Here is a 14,247-nt window from a genome sequence, read left to right as displayed (position 1 = left end):
TAATTTCGGCCACCACTGTTTTCTGATTATTTTGTGATTTCAACTGGAAGTTATCAGTACATAGTATTGATTAAGGAAATTTCAGGGCCTAGCGAGACATCACATTTGGGTGGACAGCTATAGAGAATTGGGTTTGTTCTCTGTGGGGCCTGGTCCTAATATCGGTCTTCCGAGTTGTAAAATCAATAAGCATTTCAGTGTTAGACTGTTCTAAAACATTTCGTAACCTATTTGGTGTTGGAGAATGCTGAACAATGGGTTTCCTTCTGGGTATCTGCTCAAATAATGGTGTTAAGAAGTTATAAAGACGCTTCTGGCCTTTACTCCATATCTACCCAGTTGGGACCCCACAGCAACGATTTCTTTATCCAACGCTGGTAAATTAAAAGTTATTATATATCTCTTTAAGTACATACAAGTCTAATATTTCTTGTCTGGATTCTTAAATTCAACAATGCATTTAGATTATTCACAACTATTTTTCCCCATCAACTTGGCAACACCCCATTCCATAATGGGGGTATTTCAAGGGCCACCTGGTCTGAGACTAGAATTTATTTATTTTATTTATTACATTTTTATACCGCCCGATAGCCGAAGCTCTCTGGGCAGTTCACAAAAATTAAATTAAATTAAATTCCCCTTATAGTCCAGATCCTTCGGTTCTATGGTTTCTCCACAGCCTGCAGAGCTCAAGAGATTCAAATGTTGGGGTACAGTTGGAGGGGCCAAAGCAGCGATAGATTGCAGAGCTGGGGGTATCATATCTTCCTGGTTTGGGTCCTAAGGTCCTTGTGAAGTTGTAACATCTCATCAAGTTGTTTTGTACATCCAACAATAGGAGTTAGTTGATCATTTATGGCTCCAAGAGGCCCAAAAATGTCAAAGTTTTGACAATTAACCAGCATTGATCTGCCTTTGCACCAATAATCGCTATATCCACCTCACCAGGCTGCAGTCCGGTAGTTACCTGCCTCTCCTCCTCCTCTTTCCTCTCCTCCTTTTCCCTCAATGGGGAAGCCAAAGTTGAGTAACGGTTAGAAGTAAGGACTGGGAATGCTGAGGTACCAGAACCACCAAGCAAGAAGCTATCAGTTTTGGATTGCTTTGAAATTGGGAATGTTGGAGACTCTGGCTCGTCTCTTTTGTTCCTGCACATGGCAGGCAGAGAATAGAAAAACCAGGCAACGCCACTCTGCAACCTCCTCCACTCGATAAATACTGACAAGAAGCCAGCAAAATCAACAAAGCAACGAGATAGGAGTTCACGTAGGGTCCTACGGCTTGTGTCCATATGTAAGGTCTACCAGAAGAATTCAAAACACGGTCCGGACGCCGAGAGCTGACAGGAACTTGAGCAAATTAAACCCTGAACCAGCCAAAACATTCACAGCTCTCCTGGCACACACTTTATCGAAAGATATAAGTTTAAACTTTGTGTCCACTTAAAACAATTTAAATTTAAATGTAAAACAAACAAACCGTGGATCTCCAAAAACAGCTGGTGCTCATGTTGACCAGAAACTGGGAAACCTCCTGTATATACAAGCTGGTGTAAACATTATGTTCTGTGTATCCTAATATTTTTCTTTCTCTTCACCTTCTAAGGCACTAATTAATACTATTTGTATTTGAATGTTTTTATATGCCAGATGTTTGGCCACTGGAGAAGGCATTCATGTCGAAACGCGCCTGGCCATTTGGAAGGCAGCACTTGTTCAGCAATTCGTTTAGGGCTGTTGTGTCATGCCAACGGCTGTAGTATGTACTAGTTTGGCTCTTCATACGGTCATCCTCAACCAGAGGGCAGATTCCCAATTCCAGAGAGTGCAGACAGCTATTTGCTCATTGCGTTGTGGATTGCAGAATTAGTGCTAAGGGAGATCTAAACTCAGCATATGAAAGGGTTTTCTTTCTTGGTACCTGACCTTGATCATTCATCTTTTATCTATAAGTTCATCTGAGAATTTTAAAATGTCTCGTTACTTGTAGGCATTTTTTCTTTCTTTCAACAGGGAAGTATCCAAGTGAATGTTCTATTTGTCTATTTATTTATGTATTGGCATGCAGGATTTTATTTATGGATTGCAGCAGCCTCAGGCTATGAACTATCAAATGTGTGTGCCTGCAAGTCATCTTGTAGGGATGACATTAACACTGGGGTGGGGTGGCAAATCTTTTTCAGCCTCAGGGCCAAATTCCACTATGAAGTGGAGAATGCAAGGGGGGGCCATTCCATTGGGGGGGCAAGGATGAAGGCAAAAGCCGTGACGTCAAATTACCAAAAGCACTTAGCAACAACTCATTCAAAGCTCAACAAAAAGAATTTTCCCAAGAAACTTACCATACGTAGACTTGAAAAAGACTATGGCTGGGTTCACACAACACACTAACACACACACACTGGGGCTATTCACACAACATGCTAACCTAACCTACATTATGGGTATGGGTATGGGTTAGTGTGTTGTGGGAATAGCCTCTTAGTGGTTGAGTGGGGGTTGTTGAACCATGGGTTGTTTGTTGAACCATGGGTTAGCATTCTGTCCAAACCCAGGACATTTTCCGCAGGGTGGCTTGTTAACCATGCAGTATGGCTTATTTCCCCCACCCCACCCCGAACAAGACACCTTGAGAACCCACGGTTTGCTGTTGGGTTGTTCAGGGTGATTAACATGCCACCCTATGGAAAATATCCTGAATTTGGACAACACACTAACCCACAGTTCAATGAACAATCCACAGTTCAACAACCCACACTCAAACACTGAGTGTTGTGTGAACGCAGCCCTAGTGCAGTCGAAACAGAATTCTACCCGTACACTGTAGTAAACTTCAATTGTGTAATTGTTACTTAGCATATTGACATAGATCATGTTCTTAAAGATATATCTGAAAACTGTGAGTGTAAATAAAATTGGGAATGTATTTGGATTTTGGTTGTGGTTGTATCATGTTTCAGAGGACCCGTATTGTGGTTTAGAATTATATCAAAGCTGACACAGTATATCAGCTTTGGTATAATTGATAGGAGAAAGTAAAGTTGTTGTTTTTATCCCCAAAACCAGATCCTTCAAAGTTCGCTTCTCTAATAAGAGATACATCATACGAATCCTAATGCAAACTCTCTAGGTCCGATTTAAGTATCTAGAGGTTACCTGCAATAGTGGTACCAGAAAGGATTGCACTATAACCAAGCGTGATTACTCAGAAGGAAAACCTGCTGAGCTCAAGGGGGCTTACTCCCTAGTAAGCCTGTTTAGCACTGTAGTTTTATTCCCTTTATTTCAGTGTCATGATCTCACTTCTAATATTGTGCTTACTTATACTTTTAAAGAGGAAACATAGGGTGACCGTATGACAAGGAGGACACGGCTCCTGTATCTCCAACAGCTGTATTGAAAAGGGAATTTCAGAAACAGACAGGCAGACAGGAATGAGCGTCTAAATCAGTGGTTCCCAAAGTGGGCGGTACCACCCCCTTAGAGGCGGTGGGATTGCACAGGGGGGAATTAAGAGGCAAGGGGGCAGCAGGGGGCGCTTGAGGTGGTCTTTTCCGAGAAGCGCCTCTCCAGAAGGTCTTAAAACCCAGGGACATTTTATGGGAGAAAGTAGTTTCGTCCCAAGCCATATAGGGGAAGAATCCACCCATGTATTAATACCATTTAAGAAGAGTCCTTTTAACGGTGAATTGAAATGTTTCAAAAGCACCAAAATACTAATGAAGAAACATACCCTGCTTGGTGTGCCCTGCCACGCCGGCTGCAAAACAGAGGCATTCACTCTCTTTTCCCTCCCTTCCTCGGCAAGCCTGCGGCAGGTGCTTCCCATTTAAAGGGGCTGCATGCAGGGGGCACTGGGCATGAGTTTGTGGAACCAAGGGGGCAGTTACCAGAAAAAGTTTGGAAACCACTGGTCTAAATGGTGCAACAATACCATTTGGAGTTCTGGGCCCAGCTGGGAATGGGGGTTTGGGGATCTGGGCTCCATTTCAGGAAGCAAAATGTCTTGGGCCAACGCTGCCCATCGTTACACCAACACTGGGCCTGTTCAGACAACACGCTAAGCTGTGGTTAGGCTGCAAACCCTTTTGGAGTAGATGGTTAGTGAGCGTGTTGGAACTGTGATTATGTAGCCCCCATGGTTAGGGATGGTTCACACACCACGCTACGCCACAATGTTTAGCTCAAAACGCTGAACAGGGTCACTGTCGTGTAGCCATCCCCAACCAGACGCATTGCCCCTGCTGCCTGGGAACGGTGGGCGTTGTGGCTAGAACAGGCTCCTGCAGGAGAAGGCAAGACCTACGTGAGACGAGAGAGAGACCACCGCCACAGTCATGACTTACCGGCATTCTCAGCAACTTCAACGACCTGTTTCTGGCCCAATATCAAGGAGCCTGTGGGGAAGAGAGAAACTTTTTAAGGGACCGTCCTTCCGCAGACAAGCCATTGAGTTAAAACTTCCCTCAGCATTTGGAAGACAGCTTAAGAGCCGTGACGGACCCTCCTTGGGTGGACCCAGCAGAGCTCCGTTATTCAGAGCACCAAAATGGCACAACATGATTTTCCAAAGCGTCTTGCACACACACGTTTCCTAACTTGGCTGAAACAACGGAAGCCGGGGCCGGGGAGGGGATGTAAAGACACCCGCAGTATCAAAACTCCCTTCATGCACACAGAAATGCTTCCACAGACCTTTGTTCGGTACCAGGAAGAACCGAGCAGTAAAAACTATGACTCAACACTGAATACCGCAGCGTCGAATCACAACTAGGAAGTGAAGGAAGGGAGAAACCTGACACAACCGTCCGTTGGTGTCAGCCGGCGTGGGTCCCAGAATCCACCGCTACCCCCAAAAGTGATCTGAGAGGGGGAAAGCATCCCAGGATCCCTTGCAACACTGTAGAGGGAGGATGCACGCGCGCACACCCAGAGGTCCACGCACTCCTTGAAACTGCTGCCACTCAAACCACTGGGGAGTGGGGTTGCGTGGTCAGGCTGGCCCACAAATCAGAGCATCAAAATCTGCCACCAGGAAAAAGAGCACTCAGGGAGTAGGACGAAGACAGGGGAAAGTAAAGTTTAAATAGCTTTCAGCAGAGTTTCTTGCTTCACCTGTTCCACAGCAACCTCATCCACACCCACAGACTCATTACTCACTTCAGGTGTGTCAGAAGAAACTGCCCCAGCCTGATAAAACCAGAAGTCTGGTCGGCAAAGCCGCCCGCCCACCCCACTTTTCTTTTGTGTAGATGGACTCTGAACTTCCTTTTTGTCCCTCAAACTAGGATTTTGTCGAATGACCTCATCTGCGGAAGTGAGCAACAGCTGCCTGTAACAGGCATTTTTGCCTCCAGCAGAGATGACCAATTCTGGTGGACTCATGATGTATTAACAGAATCATAGAATTGTGGAGTTGGAAGGGCTACAAGGATAATCTAGTCTAACCCCTTGCAATGTACAGGAAAACCAATTCAACCATCCCTGAGAGGTGGCCGTCCAGCCCCTTCTTAAAAACCTCGAGAGATGGGGAACCCACAACCTCCGGAGGTAGACCGTTCCACTGTTGTACAGATCTTGCTGTTGGGAAGTTTTTCCTTATATTTGCATTCCGTCCACCTATGAAGATGCTCAGAGGAGTCTGGGTATGGACATTTTTTGCCTTCTGTTCTGCTTGATTTCTACAGGGTTGAACACTGCCTCTTGGGAAAAGACTAATATTTTTCAATGATATATGTATCATTCTGGGCTCCACAATTCAAGAAGGACACAGACAAGCTGGAGCGTGTTCAGAGGAGGGCAACCAGGATGATCAGGGGTCTGGAAACAAAGCCCTATGAAGAGAGACTGAAAGAACTGGGCATGTTTAGCCTGGAGAAGAGAAGATGGAGGGGAGACAGGATAGCACTCTTCAAATACTTAAAAGGTTGTCACACAGAGGAGGGCCAGGATCTCTTCTCGATCCTCCCAGAGTGCAGGACACGGCTCAAGTTAAAGGAAGCCAGAATCCCGCTGGACATCAGGAAAAACTTCCTAACTGTTAGAGCAGTGCGACGGTGGAACCAGTAACCTAGGGAAGTGGTGGGCTCTCCCACACTAGAGGCATTCAAGACGCAGCTGGACAACCATCTGTCAGGGATGCTTTAGGGTGGATTCCTGCATTGAACAGGGGGTTGGACTCGATGGCCTTGTAGGCCCCTTCCAACTCTGCTATTCTATGATTCTATGTACACATTCAGAAGCTGTAACACTCCTTTATGCTTTAGTTCTCCTCCCCCCCCCCCATCACCACCTCCAAAAGGCAGAAAGGGGCAGTTTCATGCCACGCAGGCTCAACCAAACATGTATTCCAAGGATTAAAATTACAGATCTTCTCCGTAATGTCATGTTTACCAAGCTAAAATGTGCAGGCGTTAATTTGTAAGGGAGTCTGCAGTTGAGCGGAGGGGAGTGTGTATAAAACTTTCCCCACAACCCTGCCCCCCCTCACTCCTGCCACTGATCCTCCCCCACGAATGTGCATACCCAAACCAGCATTTCACAGCAAACACCGGCTGCGTTCGCACATTGCCTTAGCTCTGGGTCATCTTGCAGACAAGCAAACAAACCGTGGTTTGTTTTCCTTATTACTGGCTTGCGTCTCTCCCCTCCGTTCTGCCAGCCTTAAGTGCAGTTTCGTTTCCAGGCTGCCCTTGAAAGGAGGCAAACGCGTTCAATGACTTGGCCTTGCTCAAGGTCACTGAACACCAACTACCCGGAGGACAGGCACTCAGTTGGCGAACTGGTGGACCGCACAGGATTCGAGTAAAACCTAAAAGCAGGCCCTGTGCAAGGCTGAAGTTGGTGTGCGTTGAGCAAAGCATCCCCTTCCTCGCTTCAAGGTCAAGCTGCAGAACATAAACCATGGTGCTTCCAACCATGGTAGCTTTTCTCAAGGTGATGCCTTCCAGGTGTGTTGGACTGCAATTCCCATTTCACAGCCAATCCTGCCTGGGAATGATGGGAGTTGCAGTCCGACACTTCTGGAGAGCACCACACGGGGGAAAGTGGATTTATAGCAATAAACTTCGGAAGCGATCTCTTAAGCTCTGAATCAGTCGCAAGCATTTCGTGACAAAGCAGCTGTTTCAATGAGCCATTCAACTTTGGACTGCGTAACTGCGGGGGAAGAGCATATTAACTTATATGTAATATTACATATTAACTAGCAAGGTTGTGAAACATGAGCTTCTAAAGCGAGGACTCGAACTCACAGGGCACATTTAAATCTAAGGTTGCGACTGCTTCCACTGGGCGCAAAACAACCCGGACATTGTATGGGTGAAACCACTCAGACAGACGCGAAAGCCAACATTTACTTATCTATTTAAACAGTGTGCAGGGATCAATACAGAAGCTCAACGGATAGACCCCTTAGAAGGTTGAGAGGCCCATGGAACTGTCAGGGACATTATAGTTACACCCTGTGTTATGCAGCTGGCATTTCATTAAGAGGTTGGAGTAGGTCGCCTCCAAGACCTAGAAAATTCTGTCTACGATTCTGTCATCCGAAGCTGGGGCACTTCGGGGCTGGCTTCGCACCCACCCTGCAACCCTTACTGCAAGTCACAGTTCCAGTCCTGGCACAGAATTATTAGAGTGTGACATACACACATTGCTGACTCTGACGTGACATTGTATAACTCCACAAATTCCACCGACATCACCTCAGCAACCTGGACATTCCCTAGCCACTAGGCCAAACATCAGGGTCAGAGTCCCGAAAAAAAGGGCCCGAAGCCCCATGCTACAGCCCCCGCTTTGCAGGCAGAAGGTTCAAAGTTCAATCCCTGGTATGTCCAGGTAGGGCTGGGCAGGAACCCTGCCTGAAACCCTGGGCAACAGGGCACCCTTGAGAATACTAGGCTAGGTGGACAAATGGTCTGGCTCAGTAAAAGGCTAGGAGGCTAACCTCCAGAAAAAGACACACTGGCCCCATTCAGATGACACCGTTAACCCTGCCGGTTAAGGGGTTTTGGTTAAGCATCAGAGTCATCGCTGTCGTCTGACAGGCGTTTTCCTTAACCAGGTGCCTCCGCTAACCACACTGTGGCCGGCTTCACTAACCCTGTTCTGCAGCAGGGTTAGCGGCACTAACTTTGGCTTAAGGTGCCGTCTGACACGCACCTGTGGTTAAAAGGCTGAAATCATAGCGCTAGCTGTGTAGAGCAGCCTACATAGACCAAATCGCACAACTGCTGTCTCTGTTAGTGCAAGGGCTGATGGGATACGGGGTGAAGCATTTGGAGGACTCAGGCGCTCATCAAACTGCTTTGTGGTTAGCGTGTGGTGAAGGAAACCAGGAACTGGACAGGGTTAACAGTGTCATGTGTAAGCAGACGGCTTGTGGTTAGTGCACTGTATTTTGTATTTGTGTTTTTAACCTGTTGGCTGTTTTATTATGGTTTTAATTTTTGTGAACCGCCCAGAGAGCTTCGGTTATTATTACAAATGTAATAAATAAATAAATAATAAATATAAATAACCACAGAGAAGCATGGTTAAGCTAACCACAGAGCCCTCAGTGTCGTCTGAACGAGCCCACTCGCTTGGACAAGACCAGCTATTCAACGGAAGAATCCACAATAACCATCTTAGGGGCCCTTTCCGTCCCTAAGAGTTAAGGTTTTAACTTTGCTCACTTTCCTCCCTACCCAAATTTCGGCTCATCCCCCAAACTGGAGATTGCTTCAAACTACTCTAGCCCTATGACCCGACTGTAACCATGGTCTGTTTCTTTGAAACAAACGAACGAACACACTCACTAGGTGGGCTCCAGAAAGCCACTCTCGGCTTCGATGCCCACCCATCTGCAAATGCCGGCCTTCCTTACAAAGGTGTGGTGAACAAGAGTGGGCAACTTGATGGCCAAAACATCTGGCCGGCCACATCTCCACCTCCTTAGAGCCCGGGTTCCTCTCGTTATACAAACCAACTGTCCCTATGCCTGATTCTTATATTGCCCCAGAACCTGATTGCAACTCCTGCCTGGGTCCTCCTCTCTAACCACTACACCATACTAGCTAGCTGCCTAGGTATTTGTTTAAGGCTGGAGTATTTGTGTACCTCTAATCATTCTCATACTATTAGTGCCTGTGGCAATGCAGGGTTTACACTAACATGATGGGGTCATCCCATGAAGCTGATTGGTGGGGGATTCAGGACAGAGGAAAGGAAGTCCTTCGTCACACAGCACATAGCTAAACTATGGAACTCTCCACCACAAGATCTAGTGCCGGCCACCAGTTTGGATGGCTTTAACAAGGGGGTTGGGCAAACTCCTGGAAGAGAAGGCCATCAATGGCTACTAGACCTGATGGCTATGTGCTACCTCCAGTAGCAGAGAAGGTAAAGGCAATATAAACCATTTGCTGGGGAACATGGGTGGGAGGGTGCTGATGCACTGTGTCCTGCTTGTGGGTTTCCCGTGGGCAGCTGGTCGGCCACTGTGTGAACGGAGTGCTGGACTAGATGGACCCTTGGTCTGATCCAGCAGGGCTCTCCTGATGTTCTTAAAATGTTCTTGGAACGAGAACATTTGTACTTGGAAGACAGAAGTGAGGAAAATAGGTAAGCCGCCTACTGTAGAAAATCTGACCATTAGGTGATGGCCCAGCTGGAAATTGGGCAATCATCCCGCAGTGGACTAGAATTGACCTCAGCCTTCTCTGACCAAATGTTGGAGTGCAGCTCCCATCATGCCCAGTTAGCCAAAGGCCATGCTTGATGGGCATGATGGGAGTTGTAGTCCCAACACATCTGGATGGCACCAGGTTGGAGAAGACTGATCTAGGCTGTTTTTATGAACAGCCAGTGTTAAGGACACCCCTTCCCTGTCCTGACAGGACCTTGCAGAATACTTCTTTAGTCTTCAAAACCGGTTTTCCCAGAGTTTAAGATTCCTTCCGGCAGCCACTTTAAAGTCACACCCTTGCTGGCATTCAGAGCATCAAACAGCGCTATGTTGCAGTTGGGGGGGAATTTAGCTCTGCTTTTCATTTTCCGGGAAATACCTTTGATTTCAGGTAGTGAAACTACCAGCCAGGATTTCAAAGCCAAGTCACAGACTGGTTCAAAAGACACAATAATCAACAGTGTGTCAATTGTCGTGACTTTTTCACACCACAGTTGGTTATTCAGCCAAAATAACCAAAGGAAATAACCAACACTGTGCAGAGTTGATTATTTGAACGACCCTTGGTTACCGTGTAGTGTCGGGCACCGTTGGCTATTTCGTTGTGCACAATTGGTTATTTTTGGCGACTATAAAGTCCCCTGGCAAGACAGCGCCCTAGCCCAGCCAGCAGAACTCGCAATGGCTGATGGGATACCAGCGGGAGGACTGAGGTGGGGGAGAGTTTGGGATATGTCAATCAAACACACTGTTGACTAATGGACAACTCAACACTGACCACGGTTGATTAAAATCATGTGTGGGGAGTACCCTCTCGATAATCAACCAGGGGGTTGACTATTAACCCACCATTGACTATTGTGTTGTCTGAACGCAGCCATAATAAGCTTCCATGTTTTGGAAGAGCAGACTGCAATCACGGCCCAACTCCAGAGGTGACCCTGGAAGAGTGAGGATTCCCAATCCATTTGAACTTCCTACAGGCCCCTGAAAGGACCCCACTTGGTCTAACCCTGGCAGACTCTCAATACGGAATAGCCACATGGTCATCGCCATGGGCATTTCTCTGAGCACGAATCAAGGTTAGTAGCTGAAGTAGGAGGACAATGCAGTCCTGCCACGCCACATCCCCCGGACAAAGGTAAGGGGTCAACCCTCTTTGACCCCTTACCTGGCTCTGCCGCTGTTGCCGCACGGGCGGCAGCGGCAGGGCCAAGTAAAAACCCCTTACCTTTTTTGCGGAGCTCCAGATCGAGGCGAAGGATCCGCCTTCACCTCGATCCACTCCACGACGCTCCGCTGCTCCCCCGATCCTCTTCGCCTCCACCTTAAGGGGAGGCGAAGCACCCCAATCCGCTTCTGCTTCTCCGGTCCGGGGAGAAGCGGAGCACAGCCCTAATTTATAACATGTTTTATCATGCTGTATTTTAATGGTTTTAATAGCCAAAGTTTAAAACCTTGGAGGACATAGGGACATAATAAAATAAATACAGAAAGGTGCCCACAGATGCTTCTCTTGCTTCCAGCCTGGCTGCCTTACTGGTCCTGGCTTGTATTTTATTTACGTTTTTAAAAATATATATATTTTATTTAACTGGCAGGCTGCAAAGTGAAGGTTTGCCCTCCAGTGTCCTCTTTCTTTGGATTCAAAAGACTGTTTTTGCATTTTGGAGCACAAATCGCACCTCTGCCTCGGGCTCTTTGGCGTGCTGCTCTTCTTTTAGCCTCACCAGTTTGCCCACGGGGAAATGAGTGTTCTGTGACCGGTCATGGCAGCCATTTTGTAACAGTGCCCACAACCCTGTCTCAAACTTCCAAACATACCTATTGACACAAAAAGGCGGGAGACCCCCCCAAATGAAGGCAACTATGATCGCCCCAAAACTGCAATGATCAGGACTTGACTCCCCAGGTGAACACATGCTTCTATGGCTCATAATAGGTCCTTTGTGAGCGGCTGGCCAAAGGAACTGAGGCAGGTGGCTACCAAGAGCAGGGCCTTTTCGGCAGTGGCACCCAACTGTGGTATGAGCTCCCAAGAGGGATTCACCTGGCGCCAGGTGAAGACCTATTTCCCAGTATTTTAGCATTTTACCATCTTAGACTTTTTTAAACTCTGCTGTTTTAAATCTGTATTTTAAATCTCTGTATCGCTGCTCGGTTTTATTTTGGTTGTACTTGTATATTGTGGTTTTAAGCGTCCATATAGCTGTACTTCATGGTTTTAATTTTTGTGACCCGCCCAGAGTGTTTCGGCTATTGGATGGCATAGCAATGAAATGAAATAATGATGCAGGTCAGAGGCTGAGACCAAAAGGCAGTTCAGAGGCTCGCCTACAGCTATCTCATGAATTCACGGCCGTGCAACATTTGAACCCAGGACCACAGCTTAGTCCCTGAGCAACTAGGCCAGCTTTCCCCAATCTGGTGCCCTCCAGCTGCTCTGGACTAAAAATTCCAAGCATTCTCCAGGCGTTGCAGTGAGCACCCGGTTGGGGAAAGCTGAGCTAAACGGCTCTATTCTGGATATCTCATGTTCCAGAAACAAGAGGAACCTAAACATGAAAAAAGATACCAAACGCCAGGAGGAAGAAAGAATAAAAGCTACATTTACATCCCACAAGCATCGCTGAGGAAACTCCACAGGCATGAGGGCTGCAGGGAAATATTCTGAACTTAGGAAGGAGCTGGGAAAACAGCACAAACAACTCTGAATTCAAATGGGAATATGATCCCCACAGAGAGAGAGAGAGAGAGCGCAAGCCGGTAAACAAGGCGGCCGTTGACTTAGCTGGCACCAAGCAACCCGTCAGGCTTGGATGGACCCTGAACTACTAGGCCACAGTTCATTTGCTACCTTAAAACATTGTGACTTTTTAATTTAGTGAGGGAAAAGTAAAAATTATGCATGAAAAGAAAGTGGACAGAGAGGAAACATGAGAGCACTCTTCAAATACTTGAAAGGTTGTCACACAGAGGAGGGCCAGGGTCTCTTCTCAATCATCCCAGAATGCAGAACACGGAATCACGGGCTCAAGTGACAGCAAGCCAGATTCCAGCTGGACATCAGGAAAAACTTCCTGACGGTTAGAGCAGTACGACAATGGAAGCAATGACCTAGGGAGGTTGTGGGCTCTCCCACCCTAGAGGCCTTCAAGAGGCAGCTAGACAGGTATCTGTCAAGGATGCTTGAAGGTGGATTCTTGCATTGAGTAGGGGGTTGGACTCGATGGCCTTGTAGGCATCTTCCAACCCTACTGTTCTGTGCTTCTATGATTCTGTGATACCTCTCTCCTACTATGAGATCTCAAAGGGGTTATCCCAAGAAGGTGAATGGTGTGAGATTCAGGACAGGTTTTTTAAAGGGGGGGAAACGTTGTAGAATCATAGAATAGCAGAGTTGGAAGGGTCCTACAAGGCCATCTAGTCCAACCCCCTGCTCAATGCAGGAATCCACCCGAAAGCATCCCTGACAGATGGTTGCCCAACTGCCTCTTGAAGGCCTCTAGTGTGGGAGAGCCCACAACCTCCCTAGGTCACAGGTTCCATTGTCGTACTGCTCTAACAGTCAGGAAGTTTTTCCTGATGTTCAGCTGGAATCTTCCTTTAACTTGAGCCCGTTATTTCATGTCCTGCACTCTGGGAGGATCTGAAGCAATAGAGTCTGTGGAGAGCCTGTTTGGGAAGAGAAACAGATACACGTGTTGAGGATTTAGGGTTCGAAAGGAGTCCGGCCGACTCGCTTCACTTTTCACCTTACGCCCTTTTTACATCAGCTAAAAATACACTGTTTGCATGGCTTGAATTCTGAACTGCAGCAATGTTCTTTTGGAATTGCATATTTATTTCCTCTGGAACTGGACATTTTGTGTTTAGATGCTCATTAAGAAAACAACAACCGATAATCATCAAAGAGACATCAAATGTCAACTGCAAGTAACATTTTTTTAAAAAATGAAAGAAGTGAGCCACGAACTGGAAGAATCCAAATCGATAAGAAATGCACAAACATGAGCACATGCAGGAATTTTTCAGGGGGGTGGAGAACACGGCAGTGCATGAGTGTAAATTGGACACACAGCGTGCACCACACAACACACCTAGGTGTGCGTACTTTCTTGCTTGGCTGAGGACCAGGACTCCTGAGATAAGCAGATCTGGCTTCTAAGTAGTTTGCATTCCACCCACAGCCAAAAATCTAAATTCTTTCTGTGACAGTTGTTGGGGTAAGAGCCATTATAGGGATGAACGGAGTAGTTAATGGAGGAGGGAAGGGGACCTGTTGAGTTTACAGACCACACCCAAGTTCTGCTATCCAGGCAACACAATGAAACCGCTTCAAAAATGCTGTCTTAGCTCCAAGGCCTGAACGAATTGGGCTGGAGGAAGAGAGAAACCCACCCGGCCTCATGCAAGAACTAAAAATGAAAGGTTGTTTTAAAAATAAATATACACATCCATCCATCATAACAATGTCTAACTGCTACATACACACCGTCGTTTTCCTTGGAGGGGGAAAAAAGGGCAAAATAGCAATGTAATGAATAAATAAACTTCACTGCTCCACCTCCA

General features: G+C 46.8%; 1 protein-coding gene across 1 annotated transcript in view; it reads right to left on the bottom strand.

Moving 5' to 3' along the window:
- The window catches only part of F11R (F11 receptor), a 53,743-nt gene that overhangs the window by 23,780 nt on the left and 15,716 nt on the right, over positions 1-14,247 (bottom strand). The window contains exon 2 of the mRNA XM_063146119.1: positions 4,349-4,399. Within this exon, the coding sequence (XP_063002189.1) occupies positions 4,349-4,399 (51 nt within the window). The remainder of the gene's footprint in view (positions 1-4,348; positions 4,400-14,247) is intronic.

This window comes from Elgaria multicarinata, chromosome 21 (genome assembly GCF_023053635.1).
Source record: "Elgaria multicarinata webbii isolate HBS135686 ecotype San Diego chromosome 21, rElgMul1.1.pri, whole genome shotgun sequence".
NCBI lineage: Eukaryota > Metazoa > Chordata > Lepidosauria > Squamata > Anguidae > Elgaria > Elgaria multicarinata.
Note: the sequence above shows the minus strand (reverse complement) of the source record. Positions and strands in the feature narration are given on the sequence as shown.